General features: G+C 48.8%; 2 protein-coding genes across 3 annotated transcripts; both read left to right on the top strand.

Annotated features, from left to right (window-relative positions):
* The first annotated feature begins 833 nt into the window (after positions 1-833).
* Positions 834-8,567, top strand: RNF222 (ring finger protein 222). Of its 2 annotated transcripts, none has more exons than XM_038535527.1 (4): positions 834-1,459; positions 3,536-3,604; positions 5,342-5,555; positions 6,167-8,567. In XM_038535527.1, the coding sequence occupies exon 4, from the start codon at positions 6,174-6,176 to the stop codon at positions 6,777-6,779; it is 606 nt and encodes a 201-aa protein (XP_038391455.1). In that variant the 5' UTR covers positions 834-1,459; positions 3,536-3,604; positions 5,342-5,555; positions 6,167-6,173; the 3' UTR covers positions 6,780-8,567. The 2 variants fall into 2 exon arrangements, with proteins under 2 accessions (XP_038391455.1, XP_038391456.1); XM_038535528.1 differs by having other exon boundaries at positions 6,147-8,567.
* Positions 8,568-14,722: 6,155 nt separating this feature from the next.
* Positions 14,723-20,875, top strand: RPL26 (ribosomal protein L26). The gene is made up of 4 exons (NM_001389228.1): positions 14,723-14,772; positions 15,504-15,676; positions 17,421-17,561; positions 20,706-20,875. The coding sequence occupies exons 2-4, from the start codon at positions 15,509-15,511 to the stop codon at positions 20,832-20,834; spliced, it is 438 nt and encodes a 145-aa protein (NP_001376157.1). The 5' UTR covers positions 14,723-14,772; positions 15,504-15,508; the 3' UTR covers positions 20,835-20,875.
* The last annotated feature ends 59 nt before the right edge of the window (positions 20,876-20,934 follow it).

The following is a 20,934-nucleotide window of genomic DNA, read 5'->3' as shown; positions in this document are numbered from 1 at the left end:
TGAAACATACAAAATTGTCCAGTGAAATTTGAATTTTAGATAAAGAATGAATAATTTTTTAGTATAAGTAGGTCCCAATTACTGAACTGAGGATGCTCATACTTAAAAGAAGTATTTGTTATTTATCTGAAATACACATTTCCCCAAGGCAGTCTGCATTTTTATTTGCTAAATCTAGGACTGCCTGAAACTCCTCCCCTTCAGCTCTTGTAGAAAGAACATGAGACTGTCGTGACAGTTGGCACTCAGCCATCCCCATGTCCCTGGGCGAGGTGGCTGGGTGCACCGCCTTGACTACCCTACCCAACCGGCCTCTGGGTCCCCGTGGAGACAGACCATGATGGGACAGGTCAGGAGGAGCCATCCTGGGGCACCCTACTGAGTCACACTCACGCAAGTCACACACTATGCCTTGGATCCAGGAAGCTCCTTTTTCAAAAGAAAACCAATTTTTTGAGGACTGGGCCTCCAGCCCTGAGAAAACTGGGAGAGAATCCCTCAAATGGTATCCAGTTGTTCTCTCACTGTCACCCTCTTTGTTCCTGCCTTATTCTTGTTTATTTATTTCTCATCACAAAATAAGCAGGATGAACATTCAAATACCACAGAAATGCATAAGTTAGAAAGTCCCTCCAGAGATAACTACTTTCAAGGTTGATATATCATATTCCAGATTTTTCTCTATAAAAAATATATAATTTCCATAAATAGAATCGTATTTTACAAATTGTTTGGAAATTTATCCCTATTCCCCATGATGTCAGGGATTTCTTTCCAGGCAGGTTCATGTTTCTTTTTTTTTTTTTTTTTTTAGGTTCATGTTTCTAATTCATTGGTTTACTCTGCCTCATTCTTTACCCCCATGGTGTTTGGTCTTGGGAGCTCTGAGTCTCTTTGAGTGTTCGATGAATGGCAAATGCATAAGGACACACCACCCAGATATTTGTATATGATATTGGGTGTTGTGGCCTCCCTGAGGCTGATGTGACCCCCCCCCCATCCAGTGCATGGCAGCGGAGCAGGGGTTTGAGAAGAGGATCACTGAAATGGGTCCGGGAGGGTGAAGGACCATGAGGATAAATTTCTTATTGTTGGAATTGGGAGACCCACCCATAGGGAGCCCACCCTGGGTCCTGGGTCACTGCCTCCACTGGGAGACTCATCCCTGGGCTCCCCCTCAGATTGGGGGCTCCTCTCCGAACATCCTTGTCAAGATCACCTGACTCCAGCAGCTGCCAAAGCCCTGGGCAACGCCAAGAGCCTCCTGGCCTCAAACGGGTTGGGCGACATTCACTTCCCTCCACTGTCCTCCAGACCTGCTCAGTCATTAAGAAATGCCTCAGCGGCGGCTGTCACAGTAACAGCAGCAGGAAGACGTGCTGTCTGCCCAGCACCTGTGGGTGGCTCAGATCTGCTCCGCGGAGGACGTGGTGGAGAGGTGGATGCTGATCCCAGCAAAGTGAGTCTGGGGGCCTGGCTGGGGGCGGGGAAGGAGTGGGATCCAGCCAGAGCGTGGCGAGGTTCTGGACTGAAACTGGAATGCCACAGGGGTGTGGGAGTGTGTGTGTGTGTGTGTGTGTGTGTGTGTGTGTGTGGTATCTAGGGGAGTGGTCACAACCGAAGCCACAGGGCTTCGCTTTGGAAATCCAGGAGGGAAGCCCAGAAGCATCTCTCTGCCTCAGGGGCTCACAGTCCCAAAGTGGGGAGGCAGGAATCTCCTGGGCTGATGATTCCCCCAAACAGCCCTCTCGATAGGCTGCTGCTCTGGGTGAAGTGGGGCACTGGGGCTTCATGAGGTCAGCGCCCCTTGGCGGGCCCAATCCTTGCCTCACAAGTGGCTGGAGTGGCAACCTTGTTTAGAGTCACTCTCAGGAGGGACTTTACCAAGGTAAAGCAAGTTTAATCTTTTCCTCTTTTTCTTTTTTTTTCAAACCACTTTACAAGATATGCTAGACATAAAAAAAGCTGGATTCTGGAGCTCCCAGAAGGTATTTTCATTCGTGGATTAAAAAAAAATTAGTTATTTATTCGTGAGAGAGAGGCAGAGACATAGGCAAGAGGGAGAAGCACACTCCCTGCGGGGATCCCTACGCAGGACTCGATCCCAGGACCCTGGGATCACAACCTGAGGCGAAGGCAGACACTCAACCACTGAGCCACCCAGGTGCCCCCTGTGGATATTTGTTAAATCAGTATTTCTGCACAGGTATGAGGGCTGGGACCTCCTGTTCCATCACCCTGCTCTCCTTTGGAGGCACATCCAAACCCCCACTAGAGTTGGCAATCCCTAGCGCCCTGGGTCTATCCTGCCCCAGCCGTGTGACTTTGAAGAAGTTACTTAAGCCCTGGGCCTCAGTTTCCTCATCTGTAAAATGAGGATAATATCTACCTCCCAGAATTGTTGTCAGGATTGCATGAGGAAGGGATGCGACATGCCAAGCACATAATTAGTGTTCAATAAATGGTCGCTGTTATAATTATTTATTACTAGCTCGACACTGGTCCCACCTCACCTAGAAAGACTTTCCAGCCCTCCTCTCCCACCATTTCCTAAAGCACCAGTGGGGTTGCCTCTTGGCATAGAACGTCTCATGTTGTATTTGAGCTAGAGTGCACCCAAACTAGAGCATGGTCCTTGCATTTCTTCTGTTGCCTTCACCCTGGCCCCAGCACCCAAGACAGAGGCATGCCCAGGAGAAGAACTCAAGGAGCAAGAATGAGTGGAATCAAGAGAATGAGAGGGAGTGGGCAGGGAAAGACTGAGAAAGAGAAGTGAGTAGAAGGTGGGGATGGGTGGCACTGTCCAGGCATGAGTGACGTGCCTCTTCTGAAGCCTAGGAAGAAGAAAGGATTGCCCAGGGAGGCCACCAGTGGGGACCTGGAATGTCTTCTGCATCCCTGGATCCCTTTTACTTTTCTTCAAACTCCAATGACTATTAGAGGCTCTCCTCCCCCCTCCCCTGCTCCTCCTGAGGAGGATAGTGCTTCCTGACTCAGCTACATAGCTACTTACAACCCTCTAATGTTCTCTATGTCATCTATAGAATTTCCTCTCTCCGTCCTTCTCTCTCTCTCTGCCATCTCCCTCTCTGTCACCTTCCCCAAGTGACTTCACCCAAGTCATTTCCTCCTCTCTGGACCTACCTCTGCTCCCCTATAAGACTAGATTTGACTAAATGACCTCAAAAGCCCTTCCTTCCCCTAGCATTCTTTAACTATCTGCTTTAATTCTCTTGCCTACCTTGATACCTACTTCTCAGTTACTCAAACAACTTCAGCTACCTATCACCATTCCTTCTTTTAAAAAAAAAATCTTGGGCACCCCAGGTGGCTCAGCGGTTTAACGTCACCTTCAGACCAGGGCCTGGTCCTGGAGACCCAGGATCGAGTCCCACATCGGGCTCCCTGTCTGGAGCCTGCTTCTCCCTCTGCCTCTCTCTCTCTCTCTCTCTCTCTCTCTCTCTCTCTCTCTCTGCGTGTCTCTCATGAATAAATAAATAAAATTTTTTTAAAAAAATCTCTTTTTCAAAACCAGTTATACATATCCACTACTCTAAAGTTTCATGAAGGACCTTCTTGAACCGGCTTATCTTCGATGCCAAAGGTCAGTACCTAGCACACAGCAGGAGCGCAATAACTATTTATTGAATAATTGGATGGATGGGTGGATGGGTGGGTGGGAGAATGGAGGGATCAACGGATCAATGGATGGATGGAACTGCTGCCATATGCCTGTGGGGCACTGTGAGATACAGGGGGACATATTAGAAGTTGGCTTAAGAGAATCATGGTCATCCTTGAGAAAACCCCAGTTTAGTTTAGACATCTGCAAGTGTGTTATGAAACAGAAATGACAGAAACATTGGATTCACCATCTTGATTGTTATCTACTGCCCATCATTTATCTAATCCCTCCTTGAACCTTTTGTCCAGTCTGCCCCGGGAGCCACAGATCTTCATCATCTTGTATAGTTACTCTAATTTGACGGGGGCTTCCCTCTGTCAGAGATGTGCGTTACTTTTTTTTTTTAGTCATCTACATAATAAGAACAACTGGAAAGAAGAAGAAGATAGATGCTAGAGGATTTGGCTGGCCTTAACAATGACATCTACCATTTGTTAAGCATGTACTGTGTGCCAAACTCTTCACTCATATTAGCTTACTTAATACTCTGAACAACTCCAGGGGCACCTGGGTGGCTCAGTAGGTGAAGCATCTGCCTTTGGTTCGAGTCATGATCCTGGGGCCCTGGGATCAAGACCCACATTGGACTCCCTGCTCAGCAGAGAGTATGCTTCTCCCTTTCCTGCTACTACTCCCCCTGCTCATGCTCACTGTCTCTCTCAAATAAATGAAATCTCAAAAAAAAAAATTACTCTGAACAACTCTGAGAGGAAAACAATAATATTACCCCCATCTTAGAGATGGGGAACAGGCTCAGGTTAAACAATTTGCTTGAGGTCATACAGACAATAATAGGTATATCAAGGATTTGAACTCAGTTCCAGAGTCTGAACATTTGAAACCCTCACCCCCAGCCTGGGGGCCACACTGATCACCCAGAGACCAAAGCTTGAAAAGGTTTTGGAGCTGTCTTCAAGGTCCCAGTTCCCCCATCCCCACCTTTACATATTTTTGCTCCTTATTCCTTATGGGGCATTTTCAACTTGGCAAAATGCACTTAGGACCAAGCCAAGAGAGGAGAGAGATGCCAAAAGATTTATGATTTGAGAAACTACAGTTTTTTCTAGTAACTGATCTGGTTCCCATTATGTCATCTCTTGAGTCTAGGGGCTGGCACAGAGTTCTATTTGTCAGTGTGTTCAGGTGTCTTTTGTCTACATCCTTGATGGAAGAAAATGTCAAAGACAGGTGATCACAATTCCTTCTAAAGAGGCTAACCTAGATGAGTTTAGTCTACACAGTTATGATACAGGGGACTTTTTTTAAGATTCTATTTCTTTATTCATGAAAGACACAGAGAGAGGCAGAGACACAGGCAGAGGGAGAAGCAGGCTCCCTGAGATGAGCCTGATGCAGGACTTGATCCCAGGATGCTCAACCACTGAGCCACCCAGGTGCCCTGATATGGGGGAATCTTAAGTGAGGACATTTGGACTCTTAAGTGAGGACACTTGGACATACATCTGGACATCTGGTGTCTGCCTTCAAAGCCAGCATCTTGAGGAGCTGTGTACTTAATCCAACAATTCTGCTGTTGCTGAGAACACCTTTGGGGTCTCAGATTATGTTTAAAACCCACCTAATTACTTTATGGTGACTGTATCTTCAATTTAAAACAGTATCATGCCATTGATCACTCCTGTACTTTCTCACCAGGCTTCGATCCCAGTGACTTTGGCCATTTCCAACATATCAGACACATCCTCGAAGGATGAAAATCTGCCTTTGCCAAGGTTAACCAGGAGGTTCTCTCTCACTGCCTCAGGCAGCGCAGTAAGAATCTGAAGAATGAGTGAGCTGTGGCAGGCGGAGGTACGAGCCCACAGCTCCCTGCCGTGACTACACAGAGGGCCAGCAGGCATTTGGATGTGTAAGTTCTGAGCTTTATTTTCAAAACAGTCATTGCTTTATAGCCACGCTTAGCACAGAGGAATGCAATCCAATGGCTGGATGCGATCCAATGGATCAGCCAATCCCTGAGCAGGGAGATAGAGGAGCAGCAGAGGATCTTCTAGGAAATGACCACTCTGGGGACAGCCACACTGGAGACCGGGCTGAGTCTGGGGGAGCATCGGCTTAGCTGCCTGCTTCCCCTAGGAACTGGGTCCTGCTGCCTTCACTGCAGGCATCCAAGCAGGAAGAGGTGAGGTGATGACCTCACCAAGTCAGTGTGCCCAGGTGAGGTATCAGGGAGGTCAGACTTCAACACATTCCATGTACCTCGAACCAGTTTCCCGGGGCTGGAGTTGCTCCTTATGGGTCTCCCAAAGCCCCTTGTAGAGGTGCCCCCCTCATCTCCTCCTAAGGGGCCTGGGCCCTAGGTCCTAGTCTCAGTGTAAGCCGGGTAGGCACTTGGGGAGGGGCAGCAGAGGAGGACAAGAGAGAGGGGGGCAGAAGGCAGGTGGGAGGGAGTTGGGAAGGAGGGAGAGGGCTGGCAGCTCCCGGCCCTTCCCTCCCGCAGCTAAGGCCCTGCCTTGGCAGAGTGGCCATGTCCGAAGGAGAGAGCAAAGACAGCTCGGGCAGCGAGTGCCCCGTGTGCTACGAGAAGTTCCGCGACCTGGAGGGCGCCAGCCGCACGCTGAGCTGCGGCCACGTGTTTTGCCACGACTGCCTGGTCAAGTACCTGCTCTCCACCCGCGTGGACGGCCAGGTCCAGAGGACCATCGTCTGCCCCATCTGCCGCTACGTCACCTTCCTCAGCAAGAAGAGCTCCCGCTGGCCCTCGGTGCTGGACCGGAGCTCGCAGACCCTGGCCGTGCCCATGGGCCTGCCCGACGCCCTGGGCCACACGAACCCCCAGGTGTGGAGGCCGGCCCCCAGCCAGGGCGCCCAGCCCCCCTCAGACCCGCCACCTGGCCTGGTCCGGGAGCCCCAGGTCTTTGTCATTAGCCGCCACGGGATGCCCCTGGGGGAGCAGGACAGCGTGCTGCCCCGCCGCAGCCTGGCCGAGCTGTCTGAGGCGTCACCGGCCCCCAGTGCAGGCCGGGCCTTCTGCTGCCGCTCACGGGCCCTGCTGCTCATCACGCTCGTCGCAGTGGTGGCTGTGGTGGCCGCCATCCTGCCCTGGGTGCTGCTGGTGAGGAAGCAGGCCTGAGCGCCACCCTGGGCTGAGTGTAGCTGGCGGGGGAGGGGGGGCCTGGATGGGGCGAGACCCCAGGGCCAGCAGTCTGGACCCTGGATGGCGTCCCCACCTCCCACACCACCTGCCCCATGGGGGGAGGCTGGGCGCTGATGATCTCTACGGCTGGAGCTGAGCTCTGGGCCCAAACCCAAACTCCATGCATCCAGGGTACAAAATGGGGTGCCAACCCTTTCTGGGAGCAACAGCTATGTCCCTCCCTGGATGGGGGGCTATCCTCAACAGATACTTCCCCCTCCTCCAGGCTGGAACTGAGCAAGGTGGGAAGACAGGTGGTCCCCCTCGTACTATGGGGTCACCAGCCCTGAGATGTGGTCCCTATCTGCCAGGTGACCCACCTGAAGCCAGGTGGGGCCAGATGGGGCCCTATAGTGGCTGGATGGGGGCTCCAAGGCAGGACTCGTCCAGGTCAGAGTTCCCACCCAGGCTTCTCTAGCTGGCTCGCAGGAACAAACAGAAGGAGTGGCTCAGGGGTCAAAGCACCTTTCCCAGGATCTCAGCAACCACCCATGAGCCTACAGCTGGGCAAGCATATGCCTTCCCGCCCCCAAATCACCAGCCTGTAAGGTCTTCGCTGGTGGAGAAGCTGATCTCAGAGGCTGTGGCCTAGGATTTCTGGGAGACATGACAGGAAAGCATCATCCTGGGGAATGTGGCAACATCAAGGCACAGGAGTGGAGGCTAGAGGTCTCTGCAAGCCTCCCAAGCCCAAGGAGTGGTCCAAAGTTTGAATCCTGGAGTTCCCAAGGATGGACTGGTGGGCCAGGAGCACAGGGGGAGCCTGAAGGCCGAGACTTGAGTCAGCGGAGAGCTATGCGGGCAAATTAACCCCTAGGGGCTGCCCCCACTCCTTCCTAGCCCAGGTCCTCCTCCTCCTCCTCATGACCCAACCACTTATTAGAGGCCACACCAGCTGGGCCAGTTTCCCTGGGCGGATTCCCAGCTGGGCAAGGATGGGTGTGCTTGTCAGGGACGCCACTGTCTCAACAAATGCTGAACCCCAGCTCCTGCCAACCCCACCCTGGGCTGTGCTAGGGCTCCGCGGGGACGGCCACTCAAGAAGCCTCAGACTGGGTCTTGCCTGTGGGGCAAGTCACTTGCAGACAGCTGTTTTCTATTTAGTAAGGGCCATGATCTTTATTTTTGAATTAAAAACAACAAAAACTTCCAGATCCTCTCTCAAACAGGTGGTTGTTCACAAGCCAGGCGTGCCAGCAGCTAAGTCCCCCTGCAACTTATACCTCCCTCGGCAAAGGTCACTATCGGTGGGGAAAGAAACAGCACCCTGCCTTTTATCTGGTTCCCAAGTCCCCAGACCCATTTGGGGACCCCTGGGGAATGGGGTTCCCCCCCAGAGGGGATATTTGGGACACATGGAGAGCTGATTGAAAACACTTATGGTCTTCTTTATGCTCTTTTCAAGACTAGAGAAGCACATAGGTGCTATTTGGGGAGGGATACAGGTGGGTTCATGGGAAATATATTTATTATAGGACTAAAAATGCTAAATTTACAAAGACTCCAATGAGTCTTGTTTTAACCTCAGCCAGGCTGCTTTAAACAACGTCATGAATTTCTGGGGATGTGATTCTCAGATTCCGTTGCATTTGCCAAAAGTTGATTTCAAAATACCCGCAGTGTTTTCATATTGTTCAGAGGTGACTCCCAGACGGCACTTCTTTTATTTTCAGAGAATGTCGAATGGCTATTTTATAAATAAAGGTATATGTATATTTTCTCAAAGATTGCAGAGACATCACCGATGCACGTGCAAAGCGCTGAGCTTGGACTTTCCGGATAATCCACATTAGATGAAAGAGACAGCTCAGAAAAGACTAATGCAAATGGATCTTAAGCATCTAGTCGGTGACACTTGTGAAAGACATGTAAATTAAAACTTCTACAGGTGTCCCAACTTTCACCTGTTAGCCTGTCAAACCCTGAAGGACTCAAAACCCACTCTGCCGCCAAAGGAAGGAAAGCAGGTTCGGTGGTGGGATGTATATGGGTAAAGCCCCTGGGAAGGGAAATTTGACATTAGCTATCAACATTTCCACCTTTTGATCCAGAAAGTCCTATCCTAGAAATGTATCCTCTAGATCAACTTGTGGATATTGCCACAGAGTATCTCCAAGGTACAGTGGCCAATGGGAAAAACACAGTGTGGAACATTGTGGAAGGGTGGGGGGAGTAAGAATTCACATTCCTATGTGTGCTTTTTTAGAAATATTATTTATCTATTCATGAAAGACACAGAGAAAGAGGCAGAGACACAGGCAAAGGGAGAAGCAAGGGATCCCTGGGTGGCGCAGCGGTTTAGCGCCTGCCTTTGGTCCAGGGCGCGATCCTGGAGACCCGGGATCGAATCCCACGTCGGGCTCCCGGTGCATGGAGCCTGCTTCTCCCTCTGCCTGTGTCTCTGCCTCTCTCTCTCTCTGTGTGACTATCATAAATAAATAAAAATTAAAAAAAAATTTAAAAAAAAAGGGAGAAGCAAGCTCCCTGTGAGGAGCCCGATGTGGGACTCATCCCAGGACCCCAGGATCACAACCTGAGCCAAAGACAGATGCTCAACCCCTGAGCCACCCAGGTGCCCCTCACATTCCTATGTGCTTATTTATGCATCAAGAAATTGAGAAGATGGCAAAAAAAACTAGTCACGGTGATTAACTGTGCAAGGGGATGATAACTGATGGGACAAGACGGGGGTGATTTTTCCTTCCCTTTGATACTTTTTTAAAAAACTCTTTGGAGAAAAAAAAATTCTTTAGAGAGAGAGAGAGAACATGAGCAGGGGGAGAGGCAGACGGTCCACCGAGCAGGGAGCCAGATGCAAGTCTCGATCCCAGGACCCTGAGACCATGATCTGAGCTGAGGCAGATGCCTAACCCACTGAGCCACCCAGGCGCCCCCGCTTTGATACTTTCTGAAACAAGCAAAGGTACTACTTACTCAAAAATTAAATTGAAAAATGCTATCCGATGCTAGGGATATTTTCAGCATCCACACTTGTTACTCCATGAGGTGCTGGCCCCAAGAACATCCAAGAACTGCCCCTGACTACCTGACTACCCCTACTTGCAGCTCAAGAGTGTCAGCTACCGACCAGTTTGGCAGGGCTGGCTTGTCTGGTTAGAGGTGTGACATCTCCTGCTTAACAGGAAGGAGGTAAAAAAAAGCTTCATATTTGACTCAGTGTTTCTCAGTTCCTATGGACATCTTTGGGCTGGATCATTTAATGTGCCCGTTTGGATTTTTCTCTGCCTTCTTTTCCTTTGTCAAGTATAAGCTTTTGCTTTAAGCAACCACCCTGAGGTCAGGACACTCCAGAAAGATGCCATTAGATAAGTAGATAGACGGGTGGATGAATGCCTGGGATTATGCACACACACTTTGCTACCTCCTCTCACAATAATCTTTAATTTAATTTTATTTTTTTAAGATTTTATTTATTCATGAGAGACACACAGAGAGAGGCAGAGGGAGAAACAGGCTCCCTGCGGGGACCCCGATGTGGGACTCGATCCCAGGACCCCTGGATTATGCCCTGAGCTGAAGGCAGATGCTCAACCACTGAGCCACCCATGCGTCCCTAACCTTTACTTTTAATAAGTACTTGCACAGTATAAGCCTACCAAGCTAAATGTAAGGATCCATACATTTCTGGTGAGCCCTGGGCCAGGATTCCCAGGAGTCTCTATGCCCCTCAGATACCATCCCATGACCTCCACCCTCAGCAAAGCCTGCAATGACTCAGACAGCCCTGTGAATCTCTTCACTTCTCCCTTTGACACCCTCATCAGTCCAGATGTCCTTTTTTTGTGGGGGGGGGGGGGCAGAATAACCTGGCCTCGTCCTCACAACTTCCCTCATCCTCCTCTTACCTGAGACAAACTGATTCGCAACACAAACTATTTGTAGATCCAACAAGTTCTGTTGGTGTAGGACTCGAGGCCTTTGCTTGGGTGGCTCCCTCTACCTGGAACATATTTCCCCTCTTGTCTACCTGAAAAACTCTCACCCAGCTTTCCAGAAACAGTTTAAGTGTTCGCCTGTAGAAATCTCACCACATCCAACTTCAGTTAGAATTGGCTGCATCCTGGGGCACCTGGGTGGCTCAGTGGTTGAGCATCTGCCTTCGGTTCAGGGTGTGATCCCTGGGGTCCTGGGATTGAGTCCCACATCACCTCCCCGCAGGAAGCCTGCTTCTCCCTCTGCCTCTCTCTGTGTGCCTCTCATGAATGAATGAATGAATGAATGAATGAATGAATAATTTTAATATAAAAAATGGACTGCATCCCGTCATCTTCCCAGGGACGCTGTGTTATGCCCATTTGTTGACAGAGCCATTTCTTCCTTCTAGACACCGTGCCCCTTCAAGGGAGGCTAGATCTCACTGGTCTTTGTATCTTACTGGTCTTTGTATATGAAGCTTGCATGGCATAGGATTTGGTAAAGAGTAAGAGTTGGAGAGATCTTTGAAGAATGCATGAGTGAAGGCAGGAAAGCAGGGAGAAAGGAAGGAAGAAATGGGATGGTTTGGTGTCTAGAAAAAAAAAAGTTTAGTCCAAGGGATGTAGATGTAGAATCTGAATAGCCAGTTTGTCTTAGGGCTTCGCAAAGACCAGCCTCAAAACAACCTGACAGAGTCCATTTAAAAGCCACCACCGTTACCTGGGTGGCTCAGTGGGTTAAACGTCTGCCTTCAGCTCAGATCATGATCTCGGGGTCCTGGGAGGGAGTCCCGCATTGGGCTCCCTGCTCAGCGGGTAGCCTGCTTCTCCCTCTCCCCCTGCTGTGCTCTCTCTCTCTAATAAACAAATAAAATCTTTAAAAAAATAAATAAAAGGACCTTTGTCAAATCATGTAAGAGACATGTAAGGAAGTGGAGGGGCAGCCAGGCTAGGTGGCCAGAGGATCATGCAGAGCTGAGCCAAGACATTTATGCAGGTAAACAGACTTCACAACAAGGCCACCAGTAATTTGCATCTGTGCATGCAATTTGTACCCTGGCAATCTTCGCACCACACAAAGTGGCTGTGCTGTCCAAATGGTGGCCTGAAGGTTTAATTTCAATGACTCAGTGTTGCATGGGCTAAGGAGGCCTCCAGAGGGAAGGGCAACAGCAGAGAATGATGAGGATGATGAGACAACAGAGAGGGCCTTTGTGGGAAGAGAGGAAGAGGCTAGGGGAGACCCAAAGAAGTGGGGGTGAATGGGCAACCAGCTGGCTCCATCAGAAGAGCATGCAATGCTTGATCCTGGGGTTGTGAGTTCGAGTCCCACATTGGGCATAGAGATTACTTAAATAAATAACACTTGAAAGAAAGAAAGAAAGAAAGAAAGAAAGAAAGAAAGAAAGAAAGAAAGAAAGAAAGAAAGAAAGAAAGAAAGAAAGAAAGGGGGGGTTAGGGAATCTAATAAGAACAAAAAGGGAGAGGATGAGTCTGTGAAGACCAGAGAGGAAGACAAGGTAGGAAGGCAGGAGCCTTGAGCATCTCCCTGTAACTTTCAGCTGCCAAATGAAATTCAGATCAGGTGGGAGCCTCATGGGCTTTTCTCTGAACGCTGCTCACTCCAGCCACAAGGACCTAGCTCCGGGAGACAACACGTCATGCTGCTTCACAGCTGCAAGCCTTCCTGAGAGCTACTCCTACTGCCTCATGAAGCTAACTTTAACATTCTTCAAAACTCAGCCAAGGGTGATCTCACCCCAGAAGTCTTCCCTGACCCCAGAATGCTCTCCTATTCCTGAAGCACAGAACTAGTAAAAGTGGGGCACCTGGGTGGCTCAGTCCATTAAGCAGCCACTTCTCGATTTCGGCCCAGGTCATGAGCTCAGGGTCATAATGTCAGGATGATGAGAACCAGCCCAGCAATGGGCTTAGCATGGAACCTGCTTAACCCTCTCTCTGCCCCTGTGCTCTCTCTCTTTCAAAAAGAAGAAAAAAACCCCACCAAGGGCAGCCAGCTCATAAAGCACTTTTCCTGGGGTCCCATGAATGCTAGTTTCACTGTTTATCTCTCCTCTTAGACAATGAGCTTCCTGCAAGCAGAAGCTCTAACTAATTTCATTTTTTAAGTCCAGTGTCCAGTTTAGGGATGGCAGCAAAAGACGCTCCATAAACATTTGTTGGAAAGAATTGCAGAGGCACCTGGCTGGCTCAGTCCTGGAGCATATGGCTCTTGATCTTGGCATGGTGAGTTTGAACCCCATGTTGGGTGTAGAGTTTACATTTTAAAAAGTTAAAAAAAAAAAGAATTGCAATAGAGGTAGTCTCACTGAATTTTTCAATTAAGAATAAAATCTGGGGCTGTTGACAGTATATTTAAAACACAACTTTTTTAAATCATGAAAACCCTGTGTTCTTTACTGACTTAACTCTGGCTCCTCAAAGACATGTTTCCTCACTCTTTTTTTTTATTTTATTTATTTATTCATGAGAGACACACAGAGAGACAGAGACACAGGCAGAGGGAGAAGCAGGCTCCCTGCGGGGACCCCCGTGTGGGACTCAATCCTGGGACTCCAGGATCACACCCTGGGCCGAAGGCAGGCGCTAAACCACTGAGCCACCCAGGCATCCCCAAGTTACTTACTCTTTGACTTGACCTAATGGAGTCCTAGAAATTGGGATCGAATCAGAAGGGACTGGAAAGAGCTTACATGGGTTCATCTATAACCTATGGGTTCAACTTAATTGGTACAAGTTCCTCTCACTTCTCTGTGACTCAATGATCCCATCTGTACAGTGGGAACGATAATACTGTACCAGCATCACAAGGCTATTTGGTGGATTAAAGTAGTTAAAAGAGATGCTAGGGTGGCTCGGGGCTTGAGTGCCTGCCTTTGGCCCATTGTGATCCCCGGGGGATCCTGGGATCCAGACCCGCATCTGGCTCCTTGTGAGGAGCCTGCTTCTCCCTCTGTCTATGTCTGCCTCTCTCTCTTTCTGTTTCTTATGAATGAATAAATAAAATCTTAATATATATATATATATATATATATATATATATATATATATATATGGAGTTAGAAATGTAGAGTGAGTGGAAAAGTGTCTCCAGGACTCAGCAAGCTCACTACGTCCTATTATGACCATGAAATGCGTGTCTTCCATCCGTGTGACACTGCATCATTCATTCAACGATAATGCTTTATTCATTCGAGGGAAACGGATCCCCCACCGGCTGCACGGCCAGGCAAGCTGCAGGAGTTAACCCCAAGCACTGCCGCCTGCCCCAGAAGCGGTTTGCAGGCAGCACACCCCCTTGCCCTGCTTCCACCAGACCTTGAACTGAATGACAGCGGACAGTAACACTTAGGGGCACAGTTCTCCCCTTGCAAAGGCTCCTTCCAAGTGTGGTCTTGGACCTGCACCCTGGGCATCCGTCACCTGCGAGCTCGTTAGAAATGCAGGTTCAGGCCTCCCGGCGCGGGGGTTGGGGCGAGGGAAGGATCGTGGGTCCCCACCCTCGCAAGGCGGGTGTGCGGCTGCAGCCGAATCTGGGGCGGGCCCCACGGCCCCTCATCCAAGGGCTGGCGAGCTCGTTGTCCACGGAACCCACTTCAGTAGCGGTCACCTGGCGGCCGCTACTACAACCTGTCCTTTCTCGGAGAAGAGGGCGCCCGCTCCCTCACCACGCACGGGGGGACAGTCACGCTCTGAGCAGCTCCTGCCACCTGCCCGGGAACGACCCTTCCTGGACCTGCCCAGGGAGGCACCAGGGTCTGAAAGACGCGGTTTTGCAGCTCCTTGCAGTTCCCCTCCAGGCCGCGGGGGGCACTAGTCATCCATTTCTTTCCCAGCTTCCTCTTGTCATTCAAATCCCGCGCCTCTCTCGCTCCTGGCGATGATCGGTCTCGCGAGATCTCTTGTAAACTTACAGAACCGGAAGTAGCGTGTGGCTCTCTTCCCTTCTGCGGCCATCGCTGAGGCGCTCGCAGGTGAGTTTTGGCGATGCGAGTGCAAGTAATCCGCGGCCATCCTTTCGCGGGCGCGGTGTCTTTTGACCCCAGAGGCCCGATACTCTTCCGGCGAACGAATAGCACCCAGGGAGAGCGGCTAGGATGATCTGGACCTGTTTTCCCGCTAGCTTGAGGGCCGCCGGACTCGGGAAGGGACGGGGAGAGGGGATTTGAGAACTCGGCATCGGCGCCTGGAGGGGAAGGGCTCTGTGCGGATGGAGAGAAGTCTAGTCGGGGTCGTTTCTTAAAGAATGGTCTCGAAATAGCTTTCTGTTGAAGCCGGGGGCCTTCCAGGCCCCGCTTGCCCAACAGGCGGCTTTTGGGACCCGGGATTTCCCAGGTTTGGGGACGGAGGAAACGCTGCACTTTGTCGGGAGCTCAGTGTCCTCTCACTCGAGTTCACAGCGTGTGGACGTTGTTGGTCTTTGCAAAGCATGACGTGCTAGTAGAGTGACTGAGTTTGTGGGTCCGGTTTGCTCTCACGCATGGAGGTGCGAATTGTCTTCACTTCCTCCGCCGGGATTTCGGAGTTTCGGAGGGTGTGACCTAGAACGGGTATGTTTGTGGAGGAAGCATCCCGGGAGAACGTGACCGTGTCCTGAGCTTGCTCACCCTCTCAAGGTGACGTTGCTGTGACCTGTCTGGAAACCGGACCACATCGTGCAATCACTTTAAGGGTTTTTAACGCGTCTTTTGCTTTTTCTCTGCAGCCAACATGAAGTTCAATCCGTTTGTGACTTCTGACCGGAGCAAGAATCGTAAGCGGCATTTCAATGCGCCTTCCCACATTCGCAGGAAGATCATGTCTTCCCCGCTTTCCAAAGAGTTGAGGCAGAAGTACAACGTGCGGTCCATGCCCATCCGGAAGGATGACGAAGTGCAAGTGGGTGCAGTGATACAGGTCATCCTGGCGGATGTCCTGCACATCTGGCCTGGAAGAGGGATTGTGTTCGGGGAATGATGCACCAGAGCAGGGTTGCAACAGGAAACTGAAAAATGAAACGGGGGGTGGGGGGCGCCCAGGTGGCTCAGTCGGTGAAGTGTCTGCCTTCCAGCTCAGGTCACGATCTCCGGGTCCTGGGATCCAGGCTTATGTCCTACACCCTGCTCATCTGGGAGTCTGCTTCTCCCTCTGACCCTCACCCTGCTTGTACTGTCTCGCTGGCGCTCTTAAATAAATAAAATCTTAGAAAATCTAACCGGAAAAAGTATTGATTGTTCCAAACGTCACAATGTGGACATAATTAATCAGAAGAGGAGAGATGATTCAGAGCCAGGGCATTGCCCCCTCCCCCCGCTTTTTTTAAGATTTTATTCATGAGAGAGCCGGGGATATAGAGGGAGAAGCAGCCTCCATGCAAGGAGCCCAGTGTGGGACTCGATCCTGGGATCATGCCTGAAGCCAAATGCCAACACTCATCCCCTGAGCCATGCAGGCGGCCTGCCCCAGGACATTACTTTGTGATGAGCTTTTCTTGGTGTGGTTGGTCACCAAAGATGCATTTGAGGACAATCTACAGAAGTCTGTCTGAATCAGAACCCAGATGCAGAAGCCCTAACTGAACAATAGTTTTAACGTGGTGGTATTACGTTTACTAGTAAATAACTCATCAAATTGGGGATCCCTGGGTGGCGCAGCGGTTTGGCGCCTGCCTGTGGCCCAGGGCGCGATCCTGGAGACCCGGGATCAAATCCCATGTCGGGCTCCCGGTGCATGGAGCCTGCTTCTCCCTCTGCCTATGTCTCTGCCTCTCTCTCTCTCTCTATCATAAATAAAATAAAAATTTTAAAAAATAACTCATCAAATCAGTTTAAGTGAAGATCTTTGTGTTTTCTTAGCTGTAACCTGCAGCTGCTGTTGATAAGATTCAGGCAAGTCTCTAAAGCAGCTTGTCTGTCCCCAGTATTATTGGATGAGGTTAACGCCCATTTAAATAAAAAAAAAAAAAGTCCCCAGATAGTGGTGTGGGTTGAGAACAGCCACTGGTTGTTACTGTGCTGGTGCCAGGATTGCCAGTGGATGCGGGAGGTAGTCTCTGTTTTCCAGATCTCGTAATGCGAGGAAATCTGCAGCTGTAAAGAACCGTCTGTGCAGAAGCACTTTGTGTTGCTGCCTGACAAATGTGATCACTAGGACTCCTGGGTAGGAAACTGAAACTTTGGGAAAGAATTGGTTCCCAATTTTAGTATATGTGCTGCCGAAGCGAGCACAAAAAATTGGTTCCCATACGTATTTGCTGCTGCCAGCTCTGGCACTGAGTTGGACGTTTGAATGGGTTGTGGATTTAATTTTATGGCCTCTTGCTTCCTTCGAGATGAAGTAAAAGCTCCTTGTTGTCAACCTGCTATGAAAAGCTGAAGTGTGCTCGTTTTTAACCTTTTACCAAGCCCACTGCTGCTTATTGACCACCAGTTGATGGATGCGCTGTCCATCACTATACTTTGGTTTATTTGCAGGTTAAAGCCAGAGAGAATTACTGGCACGTTTCCGTTAACTGTTAAGTCTTTCAAGATTGAAAGGTCTTGCAGATCTGATGTTTATATGATTTGTAGCTTTCTTGGTTCACAAGGTTAATCTTAATATTTCTGGGGTGTTTTTTTTTTTTTTTTTTTTTTTTTTAATTTAGGTTGTGCGGGGACACTACAAAGGTCAGCAAATCGGCAAAGTAGTCCAGGTTTACAGGAAGAAGTATGTCATCTACATTGAACGAGTACAGCGAGAGAAGGCAAATGGCACAACTGTCCACGTGGGCATTCACCCTAGCAAGGTAGGTATTATTGAGAATGCTCGAGGGTAGAGAAGGAAGTTCCCGGAAGTGTTAGCAAATGTGATAGCTTGTTTGCAGAGCCGTCCCAAAGAAATAGAATCCCTGATTTTAGAGGTTCTAGAACGCAGTATTTTTTTTTCCTTTTATCTTTTACAAACCCTTGTGTCAAGCGTGGACTTTCAGTAGATCGCGGGAAGGGAGCCACTCTGCTACATTCAAAACCTCAACCCAGGGATCCCTGGGTGGCGCAGCGGTTTGGCGCCTGCCTTTGGCCCAGGGCGCGATCCTGGAGACCCGGGATCGAATCCCACGTCGGGCTCCCGGTGCATGGAGCCTGCTTCTCCCTCTGCCTGTGTTTCTGCCTCTCTCTCTCTCTCTCTCTGTGTGTGTGTGAGACTATCATAAATAAATAAAAATTTATAAAAAAAAAAAAAAGCCCCAACCCAGAAGCAGGATGTCTGAATGGTTTAGGACCAGATTCTCCACGACCCTGTGTTGCTTGACAGGCAAGGGGGTAGCCCCTTTTCTGACCAAGCCGTTTTTGGTAAGAGGGGCTGTCCACACCGGACCCTGTCCAGCCAACATCCCAACATGGGCACGGCTTGCCATGCTAGGAACTAGTCTTAAACATACAGTATTTGAATGGAGTTCTGGAAATTTTTTCAAATCGAGGGGTCTTTAACAGTCATCGTGTATATTTTATGTATTTTTTTCCTCAAAAGTCACAGTGAACAAATCTTAAAATCTCAGAAATACAGTAATTTTTCTAGTAAATGGAGCTGATACCCTGTTGAGTAAGCAGGGGTACCTGGGTGGCTCAGTGGGTTAAACATTCGACTCTTGGTTTTGGCTCAGGTCATGATCTCAGGATTCTGGGATTGAGCCTCCCTATGGGGCTCCCTGCTCGGCACAGTCAGATTGAGATTCCTTTTTCCCTCCCCTCCCCTCCCCTCCCCTCCCCTCCTAAAACAAATATTTAAAAAATAAATAAATAAAGCCAAGTAAGTAGTATGGCAACTTTATGACCCTGCAAAGTATTAAGCCATTACAAATGGGAAAAGCGAAGCCCAGAAGCTAAGATCTCGTCGATAGTGGTAGTGTCTGAGCAAGGATAGAAATTCTGGTCTGCCATAGTAGGTGCCTGTCTGAGGCTTGAATGTGAATTCTCTGATATTGCAGTCTCAAGTTTTTTTCTAACAATTTTTAAAAGTTCTTCTGGTGCTGCCATAAATCTGTTTTTTCAAACTACAGAAAAGTTGAAGGGTTGATGGAGCAAAATTCCTGCATCTCTTTGAGCTGGAATTCACTACTAGCATTTTCCCATGTTCCTTACTTCCCTGCCCTATCCCCAAAGGATTACAGGCGTGATGACCCTTCCCTTTAATTCTTCTATGTGTGTCTCCTGAGAGCAAGGAATTGGGCCATTTTCTAGGCATCGCCAGTCTTATATTTGGTCCACCAATAGATAGGCTGTTGTCCTGGTCACCAATCCAAGGATACATTCTTCGTTTTTTCAAGACAGCACGGCGTAGGATTGCCTTCACTGTGGCTCAGTCCTCATCTGTTATATTTCATTCTGAGGAATTCAGACCTCTAAAGGCTGATGACTCCAACCCAAATATCAATACCCAATTGCTTATTTTGCCTTTCAGCTTGGATTTCTAATTGATAACCGCAAACCTAATATGTTCAGACTTCTGAATTTGTTCACTATTTGCCATCCTCACCTTGTATGGCAGCTTGTCTCCACTCACCCCCACCCCCTTAGCTGCTGTCAGGTTATATCCAGAATCCCATCTGTTCCCATCAAAGTGGCCTGCAAGGTCTTGATCCCCTCACCAGCCACTTGTAGATGTCCTCTTTTCATGACTTGGTCTACTGGTCTCCTGGCTCCTCTTCCAGCCATGTTAATCGTGGTGTGTCCTCTGTTAGCAGCATCACCTGGCCCACCTGGTAGATTCCACATTCTGTTCCCAGCTCTACTGGGGACAGGGGGCAGGGTCCAGGGATCTATGTTAAGAAGCTCTCTGATTCTTAGGCACACTTAAAATTAAGAAACACAACCTGTAAAACTTCCAAGTTGTTCTGCCCCTGTACCTTTGTACTTGCTGTAACTTTTACCAAAGCAACTCTTCACTTTCTTTAGGTATTCCTTTCTTTTCAGGTATTTGTCTTTTTTGTTTCCTTCTTTTTTTTTTTTGGATTTTATTTATGTCTTTGGTAGAGGGAGGAGCACACTCCCCGCTGAGCAGGGAGCCAGACATGGAGCTCCATCCTAGGACCCGGAAAGATCGTGACCTGAGCCAAAGGCAGACATTTAAACAGACAGAGCCACCCAAGTGCCCCATGTTTCCTATTACAGAAATACATTTAACATAATGTGTAAATTAAAGGTGTGTAAGATGTTCAATAGATTTGTATATAAAAGGATTTGTATATAAAGGGATTGCCGTTGTAGGGATAATTCACACTTTTAATGTGCTATATAAGTATCTTAGCAAGCTTGGTGATTATGATACAATATTGGGTATGTATCACTACTGTACTGTAAGTTCATACCCTTAACATCTGTCCTGTTCCCCATCTCTTGCTGACCATATTCTTGTTTTCACAAGTTTGACTTTACAATTTCCACCTATTAGTGACATCATACAGTACTTATGGTCTGATGTCTCTCACTATCCTGTGTTCAAGGTTTCAGGTGTCTGTATGTAGCCTTGTCAGTAGGGCCTCGTTTGATCACCCTATAGGATTTAGCCCCTGCTTGGCAGCAGTCCTTAGCGTCCCCATATTGCCCTGTTTTTCTATATATCAAAGTCTGGTGTGCATCCACTGGATTGGTTTGCGGAAATACAAGCTCTCTGACGGCAGAGATTTTCCTTTCGGTTCAGGTTCCCAGACCTATATTGGTTCAGTGCCCCCTTACCCTTTTCCTCACCTTCCTTCAGAAGACCAGAATTTACCATCATCTGGAGGCCTCTAACAGATTTGTCACAACATACTGTGGTTTTGTGGGTTGAAGCTACATCTCTATTCCAACTTAATGATCCTCAAATTGCAATAGAAACAAACGTGTGTCTGACTTTGGTTAGCTTGAGAAGCTGGTAACTGTTGAAAGCTTAGACATGTTTTATTTTTCTGCAGGTGGTTATCACTAGACTAAAACTGGACAAAGACCGCAAAAAGATCCTTGAGCGTAAAGCCAAATCTCGCCAAGTAGGAAAGGAAAAGGGCAAATATAAGGAAGAAACCATTGAGAAGATGCAGGAGTAAAGTAACCTTATATGTGACTTTAAATAAAAACTTAAAATGAAGAGCCTTTGCTTTCTGTGTGGTGCTTGGGGAAGAATCCTCCCTCTCAGTGAGTGGGTTT

The sequence above is a fragment of the Canis lupus genome, chromosome 5, assembly GCF_011100685.1.
Source record: "Canis lupus familiaris isolate Mischka breed German Shepherd chromosome 5, alternate assembly UU_Cfam_GSD_1.0, whole genome shotgun sequence".
Lineage (NCBI taxonomy): Eukaryota > Metazoa > Chordata > Mammalia > Carnivora > Canidae > Canis > Canis lupus.
This window is presented reverse-complemented; position numbering and strand designations above follow the sequence as displayed.